At 41.8% G+C, this 19375-nt stretch overlaps 1 protein-coding gene across 4 annotated transcripts in view; it reads left to right on the top strand.

Annotated features, from left to right (window-relative positions):
- Positions 1–19311, top strand: part of ampd2a (adenosine monophosphate deaminase 2a) — a 33997-nt gene extending 14686 nt beyond the window's left edge. For 2 of the 4 annotated variants that reach the window (XM_035520403.2, XM_035520406.2), the window contains exons 2-18: positions 1933–2063; positions 2433–2563; positions 3290–3358; positions 3730–3841; positions 4109–4295; positions 4437–4578; positions 4773–4862; positions 8676–8805; positions 9109–9303; positions 9504–9635; positions 9906–10069; positions 10285–10411; positions 15578–15741; positions 16247–16367; positions 16501–16674; positions 16931–17041; positions 17124–19311. In XM_035520403.2, coding sequence (XP_035376296.1) covers positions 1933–2063; positions 2433–2563; positions 3290–3358; positions 3730–3841; positions 4109–4295; positions 4437–4578; positions 4773–4862; positions 8676–8805; positions 9109–9303; positions 9504–9635; positions 9906–10069; positions 10285–10411; positions 15578–15741; positions 16247–16367; positions 16501–16674; positions 16931–17041; positions 17124–17339 — 2396 coding nt within the window. In that variant the 3' untranslated portion in view covers positions 17340–19311. The remainder of the gene's footprint in view (positions 1–1932; positions 2064–2432; positions 2564–3289; positions 3359–3729; positions 3842–4108; positions 4296–4436; positions 4579–4772; positions 4863–8675; positions 8806–9108; positions 9304–9503; positions 9636–9905; positions 10070–10284; positions 10412–15577; positions 15742–16246; positions 16368–16500; positions 16675–16930; positions 17042–17123) is intronic. The other 2 variants (XM_035520404.2, XM_081705122.1) reach the window with 2 other exon arrangements.
- The last annotated feature ends 64 nt before the right edge of the window (positions 19312–19375 follow it).

Raw genomic sequence — 19375 nt, 5'->3', positions numbered from 1 at the left:
TTAGCTGACACTTTTATCCAGAGTGACTTATAATTATGACTGAGTACAACTTGAGTAATTGAGGGTTAAGGGTCTTGCTCAGGGGCCCAACAGTGGCATCTTGGCACTTGGGGTGAGGCTTTAACCAGCAACCTTCCAATTGCAAGTCAAGTACCTTAACCACTGAGACACAGCTGAGCTGGTGATATTAGTTGTTAAGCGATGTGTTGGGCTACTAATACTATACTAAGCTAATGATGTTCATAGCTGACCAGAGCTAACCAATGCAATATAATTGTTTTGATCTTTCCTGTATTATTTCAGACTAATATGACTCGGTTGACACTACCTTGTCTGAAAATCTTGTTTGTTTCAAGCCTAGTAAATTTACAAGTTTAACACTCAAACATCCACCTTAGTTAATTGTGCTGGATTATGTCTGATATTATTATATTTGTATTATTAAAACAATGTTTTTTTTGTTTTTTTTATTCATTAAAATTTTTTTTTTTATATTACCAGTATATTGCAATACTTTTGTAATTCCTGCTTGACTACATTGTAAATGAGGTACTCCCTCAATGTGTTCCCAAGATTTAAAAAGGTGCATGGTTGATTGAATAAGGGATGTTTGATGAGCGAGAATGGTGGAGTCTGCCCTAGGTTCAGAAGCAGCTGGGAACTGATAGCCTAGCTCTCCTCCGTCTCGCTGTATTATGACTGAATTCTCTAAGCAAATCATATTTACTGAATTGGGGGGCAGATATGGCATTTACTGACAGCAGCTACTGAACTGTTAAATTAGGACAAGACTTGCTTCAGATTTTATTGTGCTTGGGTTTTTTTTCTCTGTCATCATCCTCTGGGTGGTTAAGGTGGAGTCTGAGTTGACTTACTTTTCATTTAGATTTTGTTAAATTCAAGGCTTCTTGTCTAAACCTAGTTGTTTGTTTGGTGTAATTACTTGCTGCGGGTGTAGTTTTGCCTTGGCCCTAGGTGTGAATTGGGAGGCAGACACAGCACTTACTGAACTGTTAAATTAGTACAACTCCTGCAGAAGGCTTTCGTTGTGCTTTTCTTCTAGATCTACACTGAGATTGGACCTCTCAAAGTCATCCGAGTGTAATTTTTTTGGACTCTGTCCTACTGTAATGGATAGGATGCATTCTATGAGTAAACGACAAAGCACTTTTGTCTGGAAAAGTGTGTCTGCCAAACGCTGTAAATGAAAATATACTGCCAACAACATTGTGGAGACTTGCTAAGCCTCAGCTAGGCAGTCCTGTTTACCAAGGTCCAGTGTGGCTGCAAGCTTTTATACAAGACAGTGACACACCCGAGTCCCCTAACCAGCTGCTTGAAGACCGAGACCAGCTAGTTAAACTAGTGGAATTATTTGCAGCTTCTGCTTAGTTAAACTAAAAACCAGCAACCACACTGAGCCTATGTGAATAGGACTGTAGCTGTACTAGTCTTGTTGACAGTTCAATGACCAGATGGATGAAGGACTTTCATAAATACTGTAGATTGACTACAGACCCACCATGACACATGGCATATTGAATAATTACTCTGGTGGTGTGTGTGAAGGTCTACAAGCCTTTACATTGAAATGTATTGATATGATGATTGACAACCTGGTATTGCTTGAAATATTGGCTTTATTTTCAGAAAACATCTCGTTCTAATCATGTTACTAGTTAGATGTGTGTGTGTGTGTGTGTGTGTGTGTGTGTGTGTGTACATGCTGGTTAGAACAGTAGATGGTGGCTTGGATATGTTAGATGTGCCTACTCTCCTTTGGTCATCTAAAAGACACTGTTGTCTCAGCACAGAAATAGAGCACAACTCGGTCCCTTACGATCTTAATCTCTTTCTGTCCCCCTCCCCCCTGTCTGTGTCTCCTGTCACCCTCCTCATCCCTCTCTCCCCATCTTTCTCTCCCCTGTGCAGACCTATTTGGTCTCCCAGGGCAGAAGGCCCTCTCCTCCCAGCGTTCTCTCCCTGGCACTCCTGTTTCTCATAAACACTTCCCCATTGACCTGCGCACATCCATGGATGGCAAGTTTAAAGAGATTGCAGAGGTAAGAGAAAAACATGAAAACATCCTCAGTGTTTACTTAGTCCATCCAAGGCTTTCGGGCATTTTTTGGGTGGAAATTATCGAGAATCCTGGCACTTTGACATTTTCTGATACAAATGTGGCAAACGTTTTATTAAACTGTATTTAATTTTTTTTATTTTATTACTTATGTACTAATAATAACTCTCAAACCTTTTGCTGTGTGCACACGTGTCTGTACATACATGTGAGCATATGTGTGTCTGTGTATGTGTGCACTTACATGTGCATAAGTGTTTTGTGTTGTGTATTTTTGTGTTTACACATACATGTGTGTGTGCATGCTTGTGCGTGTGTGCGTGTGCTCATGTGTGCATGTGTATGTATGTAGGAGCTGCTGGCTCATAGCCTGGTGGACAGTGAGATGCGCAGTGCTCCATATGAGTTTCCAGAGGACAGTCCCATCGAACAGCTGGAAGAGAAACGACACCGTCTGGAGAGACAGATCAGCCAAGACATCAGGTGTGTGTGTGTGTGTGTGTGTGTGTGTGTTCGCTGTTGGCTATATACTGCTTATTTCTCGGTGCGCTAAGTGATTTTTCTTGCCTCGTGTGACGTTAGCTGAGATTAGTGCCCTAGGTTTGGCCTCTTTCCTGTGACTGGAAAAGCTGGGTATGTAAGGTCAATGGGGTGTGTTAACTTATCATAAACTGAGAGGGACTTGGGTGTGTTAGGTCTATTAGTACAGGGTGTAAAGGGTGTCGAGTGTAATCAAAACAACTGTCACTCTGCAATTTACTGCAGAAACTATTTGGGTGGGGGGAGTATTTCTTTTTATCACTCTTCTTCTTCCATTGTTGGTCAAAGCCAGCAACACTCATCCTTCAGGCTTTCACTAACATAAAAGCACTTGCTTGGAGAATCCTACTGGTCAGTTGGATATATGTGAACTGTTAAAGAAATGGAAGTTTTGGACTGGTTCTCTTCCCTAAATAAACACCTTAGGAGTCCCACTGTGTGGGTTCATAGCAGTGTCTGTGGTGTGTGTGTGTGTGTGTGTGTGTGTGTGTGTGTGCGTGTGTACATATGTGTGCTTCCTGCCTGCAGATCTTATGATGGCAAAGCTCATCTAGAGTTCACTATAGCAAACTGATCAAACTTTCCTCAATCCTCACTCCTCCCCACCAACTTGAAGTGTGTGTGTGTGTGTCTGTCTGTCTCCACACTGCCCCCACTTCCCACACTCAGGCTGGAGCCAGAGATTCTGCTGAGGGCCAAGCAGGACTTCCTGAAAATCGACAGCATAGTTGACCTGGAGTAAGTCACTCATAGTCGCTCAAGTTCCTCTTCTCTGGATTCTCTCTCCATCACTCTCACTCGCTGTCCATCTCTCTTGCTCTCTTGCTTGCTATACTATCTCTCTCTTCCTTTTTGTCTGTATAGCTGCATTGTCACATTGTGGTTCTGGGTTCCACAGCTGCACTGCTCTCACTAATGTAATACAATTGATTCAGCAGCTAATGATGGAGCACTGATGAGTCAGGGTTGCTCAGCTAAACACTAAACAATGCACTGCTGGGCTGGAGTTGCCCGAGCCATTTTACTTAAATAAACTTTTTTGAGATTAAGTGTTTTTTTTTATTTCACAGAGCTCCAATTCTCTCTACCCCATCCTTTTTGTGTACCAGGCATCTGAAAGAGCAGGATGAGGCAACAGTGGATCATGCTTCTAAAGAGAGAGAGCCTGTGTTGGAGAGAGAGTTCCAGCGTGTGTTCATCTCAGGGGAGGAGAAGTGTGGGGTACTACATTTCCCAGCTACTGCACTCATTAACCCAACTGCCAGACTTTGGCCAGTGAGCCTGTATTGGGCAGCACTGTTTTCAGTGTCTGAAAGAGTGGCCTGCAAAAGGAAAATTATGCACTTTATCAGCTACTACAAAGAGCTGTGTAATTCTCCACTAGTTTCAATTTTACCAAACTCAATTTATAAACTAAAATTCTCATAATTGTGTTTATGTGCATGTGTGAGAGGGAATCTCCATGTATTGGCTCCTGGTTCCACCCAGGTTCCCTTCACAGACCTGGTGGATGCTGCCAAGTGTGTAGTGAGGGCCCTACTGATCCGGGAGAAGTACATGGCCTTGTCTATGCAGGGCTTCTGCCGCACCACCACCCGCCTGTTACATGACTTCTCACACACACCACTCCATGCCAGCCCATCTAAGGAGGTACCTGAAACCCCAGTTGACACAGGTACTGGCACACATTACTTTACTACCTTAATAACATAATGCATATTTTTATTCCATTTTACTGCTGTTATTTATTGACAGCTAATGTTTTGCACACAAACACATACATGCCCTGTTGCTGTGACCTGTGTTTGTCTGATAGATGCCCCTGTGCATCCCCCGGTTTCAGAGATACACCCCTATGAGCGGCAGGACTCTACAAACCTGCCCTCAGACCTGGGGTATACCTGCAAGATGATGGGAGGGGTGGTCCATGTGTACACCAAAGAGAGCCCAGTGGACAGGTGCCACATGTACATGCCTGCTTGTGTGTGTGTGTGAGCATATACATGCATGTTTATGTATGCCTGTGTGTGTGTGTGTGTGTGTGAGCATATACATGCATGTTTATGTATGCCTGTGTGTGTGTGTAAGTGTGTAAATATGTACTTATTCCACTGTAGGTGTATATGAAAGTGTATTTGTGTGATGTTTTCAGGTGTATGGAGCTGGACCTGCCATATCCAGACCTGCAGGAGTTCAATGCTGATATGAATGTTATGATGGCTCTTATCATCAACGGACCAGTGTGAGTCTTAATGAAACCTTAATGCACCTTTTCCAGCATTTTAGCTTTTCCTGTGCCTAAACATGTCTAGTTTTCTCATTTCAGTGACTGAACACTTATCCCAACTGAGAACACAACATACCAACTCCATGCAGTGTCATATTTTCCACTGATTCTTGAGAATTGGGACAAAATGCAATGCAACGTAAAAAAATAGAAATTTAGGATTTATATACTGCATATATATATATATATATATATATATATATATATATATATATATATATATATATATATATATATATATATATAAAAAAAAAACAGACACTGACCTATAAAAATGTTTTGATATAACCGTGCAATGTTTTGCATTTTTTATCAAAATATGCCTGTTGGAATGCTGTTACTCATTTTTGTCAGCACCATCAGACACCAAGAAACACAAATTAATGTGTTGTAATGTGCTTATAAGAAGTATAATCCCTAAGTTTCAAGAATGACAGAGGACCAGTTACTTCCAATACACACATATAAGTATTATAAACCTTTCTGGTTTTTTGTTTTTTTGGGGTTTTTTTAATTTTTTTTTGTTTTATTGTACTGTGAAATGCAATTTTAACTTTGACTTTTAACATCAGTCAAGCTGTTTCTAACATTTAAAAGATTCAAAAACATTATTTTGCGGCAACTTACATTTTTACTTACAACCTAAAGTGAATGTTATTTCAAGATTTTATTCAAGATTTAAAAGTATGTTGTAGCCAATGATGCATCATGTTTGCCAAGATCATTACTCATCTCAAAGGTCAGTTATAAGGGCATTTGTTCGGAAAGGGACATTTTGTTTGAGAGGGGCAATTGGTTTGGCAATGAGGGCTTAATTCAGATGTGGGGGTGACTGTAGTAGAAGGCTAGAATGATGGTGTGGCCATCAGAATGATGGTGATAGTTGTTGTAATATATAGCTGTGGGGGTTAATTTTTGGTTGAGGGGTATTTAGCAGTGGGGTACTTGTCTTTGAGAGTTATTTGTCTGCTGTTGAAGGTCACACAGCTGTTCATGGATATTTAGGTAGAGTAGTGATTGTCTATGGGGTAGTTATGTATTTATTTAGCAGTCGGCGTAGTTGTGGTTGAGGGCTATTATGCTAATGGCGTAGTTGCTGTTGAAAGTCCTTGGACACAGAGGGGGTATTTTGGTTGAGGAGCAATTGACTGTGGGGTAATTGAGTCTGAAGGTTTAGATGTGGGGTAGTTGTGGCTTAAGACTATTTGGTTGATGGGGCAGTTGTTATTGAGGGGTAATTGGCTTTGTTGTCCCATTCAAGTCATTAGCTGGAATATCTGGGAGTTTTTCCCAATCATTTTCTTGGCTTTCTTGATTCTCTCATCTTATGTTTCCAGTTGCTTCTCATTCCTCTGTTCTCATTCACTGTCATGGTTAGTCCCTCCCAGCTTCCATATTCCATAGTTTCTCTGTCTTGTGCCATATTCCATAATTTCTCTGTCTTGTATTCCTTAGTTGCGTTTTCTCCACCCCTCGTTTGGTTTTCCACGCCCGTCATTACTTTCACCTGTTCCTTGTTTCTAGTCTTGTTAAGTTAATGTATTGAAACCCTGTCTTGTTCCCTGTATCTTGGCTGTTCGTTGTTTGGTTGTTTGAATGGATGTTTAGCCTGTTTTGTGATTCTAGCCATTTGTTTTTCCTTACCTCTGTGTGTAGTTTCCTAGCTTCTTTGTTATAGTCTGCTTCCCTTTTTGCCTTCATGTACTTTTGTTTTTGGTTCATCATGTATCCTAGTGCTCTACGTATTAGCTGAAACGCACAAGAGCATAAAAACTAAGAACAGCAATCGGCTTCGACATTTTCAGTATCTGTGTCTGAATATCTTGTATCATAATAGCGTATATACTAATCTATAGGGAGTTCATCTGTGTTCCATCAAAATTATGTTCCTTCACATGTGTTCCCTAAACCCTAACCATACCCATAATCCTAACCACTTACATAAACCTACCCCTAACCTCTGACTGTGCTGGAGTTAATAACTACTTATCCATAAAGGCACTATATGCTGTCTTGTTGCATTTACTATGTCTACGTTATTAGAAATAGTAAACCTTTATTACTAAATGTATTATATAATTAAACAAACCACATTGACTGTCAACTACTCTCATGATTATCATCACCGTCAGACAGAAAATCTGATGGTGTTGACAAATCTTGACAAACTAGCATTTTTACAAAGCAATTGAGTTTATGTAATTGCTATTTTGTTTCTGTAGATGCTAGCTGCTAACAGAATCTACTTCATAAGAATAATACTATCTAAAAAATCTTAAATACTTTCCTCACAAATCCGGAGACAGTGTTGACACATTGTGGTTGTGACAAAGGAAATATTAACATAAAGAATTAAAATATTCAGAAACTATAAAACATACCAGAGCCTGTCTGACACCGATGTATTCTGCAGAGGTGAAATTTGGCAAGGGTTTTTCAGTGACAGTTGCCCTTGATATTGTCTAATTCTATTGCATTTTAATGAGTCTGTCAGTGTTGACAAAAAGAGGGGACACCCATGTGCCACAAGCTTGCTCATATCAGATATTTTTAAATTTTACTTTTTATAGATGTCACGGAACACTTCCCTCTCACTGGTCACGTGGTACGGCCCGCCGCGTGCAGTGGGAGTTTCTTGTTCATCTTGATTTGAAATACTTAAATACATTTTATTACTTATGAATGTTTTAACCCTTCTCTATGGACACAATATTTTAGCTTTAGTGAAAAGTTATTAGGTGTCACAAATTTGATTTAATAATGAGTAAATAAAATGGAGGCGGATAATTGTACCTTAGAAATATGTTCATTATAATTTACAATGAAATAAAATAAGGTCATTATTAATCCTGATAACAGTTATAACTGCTGGACATGTTCTGTCTCATGTCTCAAGTATCAGCGATTTATTTCAGTTAAATGCCAGTATTTGAATATTAATATTAATGTGCATTTTTTGTTGTATGATAGCTGTTTGAGTTGTTCTGGTATTTATTGGCCGTTTCTGAATGATGGACCAATTTATCTGCCGCAGTCTTCTGTAGTTAATAAAGGCGCTGTTGTGCCACTTTCTCTAGCATGTCAGTGTAATTTTGACCATGTCAGCAGTACTACTACTAAAAAACAACAAAAAAGTATTCCTGGGTCTGCCTTAGTTTAGTGCACTTTGCTCCCTCTTAACGTTGATGTTATATTATGTACTGTGCTTATTTATGCTGCTTTCACATAATTGCTTTTTAATGCAGATAAAAACACAAAGTAACCATAACAGGCATTGTATTAAAATGCACCATTTAAACTAAGAACACTTTTCATTCACAGCAGCATTTCAAAGAAGACACTAGCATTGCATTGGAAACTGCCTGATGAGCTTTTCTTCCTTGTTATAAATGATCAGCTGTTAAAAAAAAAATTGTGTTTTTTTGAAAGGTTGAACTTTTCTAAACTTCTGCTCTACTGTGGGAATCCATTTCAGGGTGGTTCCCAAAGCATTCCATATACAGTGGCAAACAGGGGAAATGTTACATAGTCTTATATGGTTTTACAGATGTACTACATTGTTCTTTAAGTTAATATTAAATTAATACGTGAATATGAAACACATTAAATACCGGAATATTCTACAAGCTTTGGCTTAACTGTTGAAAAATGTGTTCACACTTGTAATAAAATATAAAAGTGATTTGGTAGTGTTACTGTTGTCGGCCTTAGTGTCTGATTATTTCTGGCCTGCGTGACCTGTGCCTTGCATGCTGCTGTTTGATGCAGAAAGTCGTTCTGTTACCGGCGGCTACAGTACCTCAGCTCAAAGTTTCAGATGCACATCCTCCTCAACGAGATGAAGGAGCTTGCAGCGCAGAAGAAAGTACCCCACAGAGACTTCTACAACATCCGCAAGGTACCCTCACCCCCACAATGAACCTCTACTTTGTTCATAAAGTGCACAGAAAAACATGAGTCTGTTCATAAAATACACAAAAACATCTGACACCAGGGCACTGTTCGAGCAGGGAATCATCACATTGTACTTCACTATACATCTTTCTGTGCTGCTACTGTAAACATACCCACACCTTCTGCTGAAGGGACTTCTCCAGCTTCTCTGTTAAAACTTGTCTGTGAATTTTTTTGTTCTTCATTTTTTCTTTCTCTGTCTGTCGGACTGTGTGTGCGCGTGTATGCGTGTGTGTGTGTGTGTTAGGTGGACACACACATCCATGCTTCTTCCTGCATGAACCAGAAGCACCTGCTGCGCTTCATAAAGCGAGCAATGAAGAAATATCCAGATGAGATTGTGCACATTGAAGGAGGACAGGGCCAGACACTGATGGAGGTGTTTGAGAGCATGAACCTGACAGCCTATGACCTCAGCGTTGACACACTCGACATGCACGCAGTACGTCCCTTAGGCTGGTGTGGATGTGTATGTGTTCATGTGCAAGTGTGTCCATTTGTGTGTGAGTTGGCCTGTTTCTATGAGTTCAGTTATGTATATTTGACACTCAATTTGTGTGCATGTGTAATTAACTCTAGTTATATATGCAGTCAAAAACAAAAAGCACTTCTGTGAAAGTGAAAATTTGCTCCTTCATTCAGGACAGGAACACCTTCCACCGCTTTGACAAATTTAATGCGAAATACAACCCAATCGGGGAGTCAATCCTCCGTGAGATCTTTATCAAAACAGATAACTACATCAAGGGCAAATATTTTGCCCACATCATCAAGGTGAGACATGCCTTTGTGTGTGTGTGTGTGTGCGCGTGTGTGCGCGCGTGCATGCATGCATGTGCATGTGAGTTGTCTATGTTGGGTGGTCTTGGAGTTCTTTTGCAGATTAGTTCACATACACTACTCTTTACTTTCTGCAGAACCTACAGTGTTGGAGCTAGTTCAAACTGTATACATGCACGTGTGTGTGTGTGTGTGTGTGTGTGTGTGTGTGTGTGTGTGTGTGTGTGTGTGTGTGTGTGTGTGTGTGTGTGTGTGTGTGTGTAGGAGGTGATGTCAGATCTTGAGGAGAGTAAGTACCAGAATGCTGAGCTGCGTCTGTCGATCTATGGGCGATCACGGGATGAGTGGGACAGTTTGGCACAGTGGATCATTACACACACCGTCTACTCACGCAATGTCCGCTGGCTTATACAGATACCACGTCTGTTGTAAGCACACACTTTTCTCTTTGTCTGCCTGAGCTTACGTGTTTGTTTGATTGTTTCTGTGCTTGCCAGGTTGTTTTTCCCTATTGGAAAGCAGTCTTGTGTCTTATGAAAAGAACTATATAAACTACCCACACAACCTCATACATCAACATGCATACACTGAGACTGATATACATTGACACTCTCTCTCTCCTCTTCTCATCTTCCTTTTTCAGTGATGTGTACCATACTAAGAAGCAGTTGGGGAATTTCCAACAGATGTTGGAGAACATCTTCCTGCCTTTGTTTGAGGTCACCGTCAACCCTCACAGTCACCCAGAATTGCACCTGTTCCTACAGCACGTGAGTCTTGCACAAAAACATGCACAAGCACGCATGCAAGCACACACACATCCTTGATCTGTCTATTTATCTTGTACACTGTGTGCACAATTTTTAGGCAAGTAGTATTTTTGAGGATTCATTTTATTATTGAACAGCTACAGTGCTCTCAGTCCATCCAAAATGGACTGAATATTTCAGGTTAATTTCAGTAAAATTAAGGTTTTGGCTTTCTTAGGAGAATATCTGTGTGCATAATTATTGGGCAACTATTAGTGTGCAGAATTATGCAACTAAATGAAAAATGGAAATTTTCCATATATATATATATATATATATATATATATATATATATATATATATAAACAATGTATGTACAATATATGTATAATATATGTATATATACACAATGTACAATGTATATATGGATATATGTGTCTTCAGTCTCTCTGTATTGGTCTTCAGGGAGTGAAAGCGCTTCCCTGACCTCAACAGAGAGAAGAGCCTATTGTTGGGATGGGTGGGGTCCTTGGCAATCCTCCTGGCCTTGGTCTGGCATCGCTTGTAATAGGTGGTCTGCAGGTCAGAAAGTTCCGTATGAGTGATGCGCTCTGCTGAAAGCACCACCCTCTGGAGTGCTTGTCTGTTCTCCTTGGCGCTGTTTCCAAACCTGACTGTGATGTTCCCCATGAGGATGCTCTCGATAGTGCAGGTGTAGAAGTTCCGCAGTACCTTGGAGGGCAGTCTGAAGTCTTTTAGGCGTCTGAGGTGGTAAAGACGCTGTCGAGCCTTCTTTGCCAGGGAGTTGGTGTGGTGGGACCAGGACAGGTCCTGCGAGATGTGAACTCCAAGGTACCTGAAAGAATCTGCCCTCTCCACCGTGGTTCCATTGATCCTCACAGGTTGGTAGTGCTGCTCCTGCTTCTTGCTGCAGTCCACAATCAGCTCCTTTGTCTTGAATAGGTTTAGGAGGAGATTATTTCCCTGGCACCAGGTTTCCAGGTGTTTAATCTCCTCCAGGTAGGCCCTCTCATCGTTGTCTGAGATCAGGCCCATGACGACGGTATCGTCAGCAAACGTGACAATGATGGTGGAGCTGGAAGTTGTAGGTGTACAGTGAGTAGAGCAGGGGGCTTAGGACACAACCCTGAGGAGCTTCATTGCTGAGGGTGAGGGTGGATGAGACACAGTTACCCACCCGTACTGACTGTGGTCTGTCTGTAAGGAAGTTGGAGATCCAGTCACACAGGGATGTATGCAGTCCTAGATCCTCCAACTTAGTAGTGAGTAGGGAGGGGATGACGGTGTTAAATGCTGAACTGTAGTGGACAAACAGCATTTTAACATCATTACCCCTCCCTTTGTCCAGGTGGGTCAGTGTGGTGTGGAGCAGATGTGCAATTGCGTCATCAGTGGAGCGGTTCTGGCGGTATGCAAACTGCAGTGGGTCCATGAAGAGGTGTGAAGGCAGTGAAGAGATGATGAAGTCTCTGACTAGCTTTTCAAAGCACTTCATCACGACTGATGTGAGGGCAACAGGGCGGTAGTCATTCATTGAGGGTCGAGGTTTCATTGGGACGGGGACGATGGTGGATCGCTTGAAGCTAGATGCAACGGTACCGAGCGTCAGGGAGAGATTGAAGATGTCGGTGAATACCGGAACTAGCTGGTCTGCGCAGGCTTTGAGGACTCTCCTGCAGATGCCGTCTGGTCCCGCCGCCTTCCTGGTATTCACTTTTTAAACACTCTCCTCACGTCACTCTCCGTGATGATGAGAGGGCGCTGCTCTATGCACATGCGCCATTGGCTGCACCAATAGCACCATTAGTGCTGTTAGCATTAGCGCTGCTAGATGTAGCCTCGAAGCGAGCTGAGAACGTGTTTAGCTCGTTCGCCAGAGACTCATCCGCACTCATCAGTCCGGAGGGTAGGCTCCTGTAGTCCATAATCGTCCGTAGTCCCTGCCACAGGGATCTAGAACCACTCTGCTGGAACTGTGTCTCTAGTTTCCTCCCGTAGCGCCGCTTTGCCTCCCTCACTGCCCTGTGCACTCCGTATGCCGCAGACTTGTACTCGTCCATGTTCCTGCTGATGATCCCCACATTGTAGGCGGCAGTGCGAGAGTTCAGAGCCTCGTGCATGGTTTTCTCCACCTAGGGCTTCTGGTTGGGAAACTTCTTGATGGTGGCTCTTGGAATCGTGTCGTCCACCGATTTCCCAATAAACCCCACTACTGCCTCTGTAAACTCGCTGACATCATCAGTGCTGCGCCGGAACATGTCCCAGTTTGCGTCATCCAGAGCATCCTGCAGAGCGGCCACCAATTGGTCTGTCCAGTGCGCGACCTCCCTCTGAACCGGAGCTTCCCGTTTCAGCCTTTGTTTATATTTTGGTAGAAAGAAGATGGCGGTGTGGTCTGATTTGCCAAAAGGTGGATGAGCTAGTGCCTTGTAGCTGTCCTTGTATGGGGTGTAGCAGTGGTCGAGTGTCCTATTTCCCCTGGTGGGGAAGGTTATGTGCTTGTAAAGGTTGCGCACTGCACGCTTGAGGTTAGCGCTGTTGAAATCCCCCACGATAAGTGCAGAGTCCCGGTGTTGTGCCTGAAACTGTGTGAGAGCCTTATGAAGTTCACACAGTGCAGTGTCCGTGTTGGCCTGAGGTGGAATGTACACGGTGTTGACGATGATCGAAGTGAACTCCCAAGGAAGGTAGAAAGGACGAAACTCCAGGTTGGGTGAGCAGGAGCAGGTGAGAGTAACAACATTGGCATTTTTGCACCAGCTGTTGTTTACCATCACACATTCCACCGCCTCTTGACTTTCCTGAATCTGCCGTCCTGTCCATGCGGTGAACCGAGAAGAACTCGGCCGGGTGGATGGCGTGGTTCGGTACCACTGGGCTCAGCCACGACTCGGTGAAGCAGAGGAGGTTGCAGTCCCGAATGTCCCTCTGGAACTTTATCCTGGCCCGGAGGTCATCAAGCTTGTTGTCCAGAAACTGGACATTGGCTAGCAGGATGCTGGGTAAGGGAGCTCGGTGTGCCCGAGCCCTCAGCCTGTTCCTGACGCCGGCTTGCTTCCCTCGAGGCCTTTTCCTCGTGTCGCGTCCTTTGTTCTCCCTCAGGATCTCCATCGGCCATCTTGAGTCCAGGGTAAGAGACGGCTTGAGGTGAGTGCTATGTAGATTAAGAGAAATAAGAGCGTCTCTGCTGTATGAGATACGCGTCATGGTGTAGAGAGAAGGGCTGTGGAGAAATCAGGGATAGCGGGAAGAGCGAAAAGAGTAAAAAAAAAAAAAGTGCCAGGTGTGGACGGAGCAGTCGTGAAGGCAGCAGACCTCACTGGTGCCATCTTATTTTCATCTGTTAAAGTGAGAATAATAAACAAAACTCAACATTTACAAATTTCTGACATTTAAAAAAAACAAAAACAATGACCAATATAGCCATTTATGAAGACTGTCAGTTTCTTAATATGTGGACGATCAACTTTTTGTGCATCAACAACCACAGCCCCCAGACACTGTTCAGAGTTTTGTACTGTTTTCCTTCATCATAAATCTCCTGTTTTAAGAAGGGCCCACAAGTTCTCAATAGGGTTTAGGTCAGGTGAAGAAGGGGGCTATGTCATTATTCTTTCATCTTTAAGGTCTTCACTAGCTAGCCACGCAGTGGAGTACTTCCATGCATTTTATGGAGCATTGTCCTGCATAAAAATTATGAAAAATTCTTGATAGATGCAGACTTTTTCCTGTACCACTGCTTGAAGAAAGTGTCTTCTAAAAACTGGCAGTAGGTTTGGGAGTTGATGTTGAGTCCATCTTCAACACAAAAAGGTCCCGCTAGCTCATCTTTAATAATAACAGCCCATAGCAGTACCCCACCTCCACCTTGCTGGCGTCTGAGTCAAAATGGAGCTCTGTGCCCATTTCTGGTCTGTCAAGAGTCACTCTTCTCATCATTCCATAAAACCTTTGAAAAATCTGTCTTCAGTAATTTTTAGCCCAGTCTTGACGTTTCACCTTATGTGTCTTGTTCAGTGGTGGTAGGGTTTCCACCTTCCTTATCTTGGCCATGTCTCTGAGTACTAAAAAAAGTACTGAGTACGTCTGGGCACTCCAGGTAGGTTGCAGTTCTGGAAAATTACAGCACTGGAGGATAATGGGTTCCTGGTCACGTCATATTTGATTCTTCTTAAATCTTTGGCAGTTAATTTGCGTCTTTTTTTCTCAACATGTTCCTTCCGACCCTGTTTACTATTTGGAACAAAAGGTTCAGTGGTTCTGTGATCATGCCCCAATATCTTAGAAATTTTAAGTTGCTGCAACCCTCTGAAATACTTTTTACAATTTTTGACTTTTCAGAGTCAGTTGAATCTTTTTTTGGCCCATTTTGCCTGAGGAAAAGAGGCTGCCTAATAATTATGCACACCTTGATATAGGGTGTTGATCTCCTTAGGCTACACCCTCCCTCATTACACAAATACACATCACCTGATATGCTTAAATCCAATAAGCATTCAAGTTTATACAGCTTGGAGTTGGAAAATATGCATAAAAATGATATGGTCAAAAATACTGTCTTGCCTAATAATTGTGCACACAGTGTATACACTCATAACATTTAGCTGAAATGCAAAAAATACAAGGGGAGACAATGGCATCATGCAACATTTTTAGGTATTTGTACGTTTTCCTCTTTGTTTACATGTTTTATATTTTCTGTGGAAATAGAAAATGTAAAAGTAATAAAGGTTTAAATGATGGAACAAAATGTGTAGGTCTACAAAACACAAAAAAAACAAACAAATGAACAGAATAAATGAACGCTAACAGCTGCAGCTCCCCCAAAGATCAGGCAGCTGGCAAAAAAGAAAGAGTTTAGCACTGATCATGCCTTGCACATTTGCATGTCCACCAGATTGCACTGTTCCCAATTCCACTGTTATCAGTTTTGTTGTTCCTGGCAGTACTGTTCCTGAAAGGGCTGTTCACAATGCTGCTTTTCCTGCAAACGACAGGCAGAGCCAACCTACAGGGACATCACAATACACACACACACACTTGTATGCTTATTCATACATATACACACATATGCTCATATACACACACCTCCATATAAACATATATAGCTATAAAAATAAAAACAAATGTGTATGTAGCTATATGTTTGTATGTGCCTGTATTTAGGTGGTGGGTTTTGACAGTGTTGATGATGAATCAAAGCCAGAGCATCATGTGTTTAACCTGGACAGCCCTCTGCCAGGCAGCTGGACAGAGGAGGACAATCCACCTTACTCTTACTACCTCTACTACACCTACGCCAACATGACTGTGCTCAATCACCTGCGCAGGTACACACCCACTCATGCTCATTCTCACACAATGATCTCATTTTATCAATTTAAACTACTTCACACACTTTCCGTTGCAGAATTCACTTTTCTTTATGTCTTAGTTGTGACTAATGTATCAGGTCTCTGTAGCTGTTCAGAGAGAGCAGAGGCTTTAGTAGTATGTTGCACACTACTAATACTGCTGCTTAGTTGGTAATAAGGGTGTCAGATAGGCCTGAAGACCTTCACACCACTAAACGCACTTTACAGTTTTCACACAGAGGTCCTGTCCTTTACTAAGTGGAGCATGATACTGAAATAGTTTTTCAGAAGGATTAAAATGGTCCAGAATTAATTAAAAATGTTTTTCACCTCTCTGACTTTAGATTTCAGAAAATGTGTGGTGGCTGTGATGTGAGCTGGGGAAAATGTCACTAAATTCTTCTAAAATGTTTATATAGTATATAATAAAATGCTAAATTAATAATAGAATAGACTGTTTCTAATCTGGATGGATTTATAGGAAGCGGGGTTTCAATACCTTTGTGCTGCGCCCTCACTGTGGGGAAGCAGGGCCTATACACCACCTGGTATCTGGATTCATGCTTTCAGCCAACATTTCACATGGACTACTACTGAGAAAGGTATATATGCACACACACAATCTCATGTGAACTTCTACTGAGAAAGATGTATCGAATGGCCTACTTAAGTGTCACTGAGTGTGGAAACCTGTAATATTCAGTACTGTGTGTGTTTTTTGTTTGTTTTTTCCAGGCTCCTGTACTGCAGTATCTTTACTATCTTGCCCAGGTTGGCATTGCCATGTCTCCACTGAGCAACAACAGCCTGTTCCTGAGTTACCATAGAAACCCGTTGCCTGAGTATCTGTCCCGTGGCCTCATGGTCTCTCTCTCCACTGATGACCCACTGCAGTTCCACTTTACTAAGGTCTCTCTCTGTCTCTCTCACACACACACACACACACACACACACACACACACACACACACACACACACACAAAAATCAAAATACCAAACCACACTTAAGCAAAATGCTTAAGAACAGTCATTTCACATGTACATTTTTAAAATTGTGTGTACTTTTTGTGTATATTGTTATTAATATTATTATTATTATTATTATTATTATATTGTGTGTATATTATGTTTGGTATTTGTGTGTCATGTGGGTGTATGTGTATAGGAACCCCTTATGGAGGAGTACAGTATAGCAGCTCAGGTGTGGAAGCTGAGTTCATGTGACATGTGTGAATTAGCAAGGAACAGTGTACTGATGAGTGGCTTTTCACACAAGGTAATACAAAAATACAAATACACACATATACAAATATACACAATGTACAACATTAATATTGCTGCTCTGCCTGGACTCTTAGACGAAAAGCTACTGGCTGGGTCCAGACTACATGAAGGAGGGTCCAGAGGGCAACGATATCCGCCGCTCTAACGTTCCAGACATCCGCGTGTCTTACAGACATGAGACTCTTTGTGAGGAACTGCAGCTCATCACCCATGCTGTGCGCACCCAGGAGCTGGAGAACATGGAGGAAGAGGCACCTCTCTCCATGGCCCCAGACCTCCCCAAACACTAGACAGTATCTCCTTTACTCACCTCTTCCAGTCCTTTCTTGCCTTCGTCTCCTCTATCCCCGCTCATCAAGTGGCCTTCCACACTAGAGAGTACTACCCTCCCTACTTCTCTTCTCCCATCACCTTGGTCCCAAGTTCTCCCACATGCCAGACAGCTCTTCTATCCTTACCTCTGTGGGGTTTGGGTTTCAGGTTTATAGGTTTGAGGGTTGGGTTTGGTGTCTTGATAGTTTAAGAGTTTGAGTGTTGGGCTAAATTTGCATGTTTCGGAGAAGTAGCACATTGTGACACCAACCTGCTAATAGTATGCATTTCAGACATGACCTCACGCATTTCCCTTTCAACTCAAGGTCTTAAACAAATGTATATACATACCGACATGCGCGCGCGCACACACGCGCACACACACACACACACACATCAACCAATTTGTCTCTTACATATGGTTGCTTCCTTTCCTCTAAGAGTTGCTGCCTTATGAAATACAACTGACCAGTTTCCTTTTGTAAACACACACACACACACACACACACACACACACACACAACTGTCATAAGCTGCATGTGTGGAGTGTGCTTGTTGCCTTACACACTAGAGGCCCTGGGACGGTTAGGGTTACTAACTTTATGCTTGTAGAGGTTTTACTGCATCTGGTATCAAGACCTGATATCCAGCCAGAGAAAAACATTTCATCATGAGAAAGTGTTTTGTGTATGAATGTGTAAGTGTATGACTGTTTGGGTGTGTATCACATCACCCTGAAAAGTGCGGTCAGCCTTTCACATTTCTGCCCTGTCTATATGAAGAAACATTAAGCTTTAATTGAGCGGCAGATGACTTTAGAAATATCTGGATAATGTTTGTTTGCTAATCACAGTTAGAAATTGTTTACAAATACACGGAAAAAGTTTCTAATGGGTGTTTTTGAAAGATCTACTTCTTGCTCTTCCATTTATTGTCTCCATCACCAAAATCACAAACACACATCTCTCCTAGAGCTCTGCACTGTGCTTCTTTCTTGCTGTTGATGCTAAGATGATTCAGATGCAGCTAATGACCTCTCTGACTGTTATCCCACTGCTGGTTTGTGAGTCTGTGGGTAATATGCCCTGAGACCACCATGTGTTTGATTTCATATGAATAGTATTTTTTCAGAAGGTACAGATATGCCTTTGTATGAAGTATTATCATATGTATCTAAAACAGTTATATTGATAATGTTAGCTCAAGTCTATTACATACTGTGTTTCATTAGGATGTTCCCAGTGATTATATTATTTTATCCGATAACAAAGATGCGCAGACTGTAGCACTGAGTTGTATCCAGATGACGTTCCACTGGCTGGGCATTGAAGGCACAAAGACAAGAATGTGTTGCAAGTTCATATTCTAAAATGCTGAACATAATTATTATAGTGCAGGTGTAATGTTTCCCCTCTGAAGGTAAAGTTGTTATCCTCTTACTGACCATGAGAGATTAAAATGTTTATTGAAGTTATTTTACTAGGTTTTCACTGTTGCTTCAGTGAGGAGGAATGAGGTTTTCTTTGTGCATTAGGATTCAGAACATTTCTATAGAGGACTACATCAGTTACTATTTTACGCAGTACATATCCCACTCTACTTTTAGTCTGTTAAAATGTTAATTAAAATTCACAAAATGCTAGGGTTTGCTTAAAATAGCCATTATGATTACATTTACTCTTCTAGTTGAAGCACTCTATGTGACAAATGAACCAAACTTGAACCTTTATTTTTAAGGTATTTACTTTTATTATTGCTCAAATTCTGCACAATTCTGTTTTGTTAGATGTGTAAGATTTTTAAGTGTTTGGTTTAGTTTTATATGCTTGAAATGGACATCTAGTACCTGCTCTTCTGGTTGAAGCATTCTACCAGTGATTCAGTGAATGCTCTAGTAGGAAATATAATGTGTACTGATGACATCAAATAAAGCATGAAGTACCTACAGTATGTTCTGTCTGTAAGTGCTCTTAATTGGCCAGGGGAAAAACCAAACTAACTGAATAGGGGTAAG

The sequence above is a fragment of the Electrophorus electricus genome, chromosome 22 (assembly GCF_041902795.1).
Source record: "Electrophorus electricus isolate QZ-2024a chromosome 22, ASM4190279v1, whole genome shotgun sequence".
Classification (NCBI taxonomy): domain Eukaryota; kingdom Metazoa; phylum Chordata; class Actinopteri; order Gymnotiformes; family Gymnotidae; genus Electrophorus; species Electrophorus electricus.
This window is presented reverse-complemented; position numbering and strand designations above follow the sequence as displayed.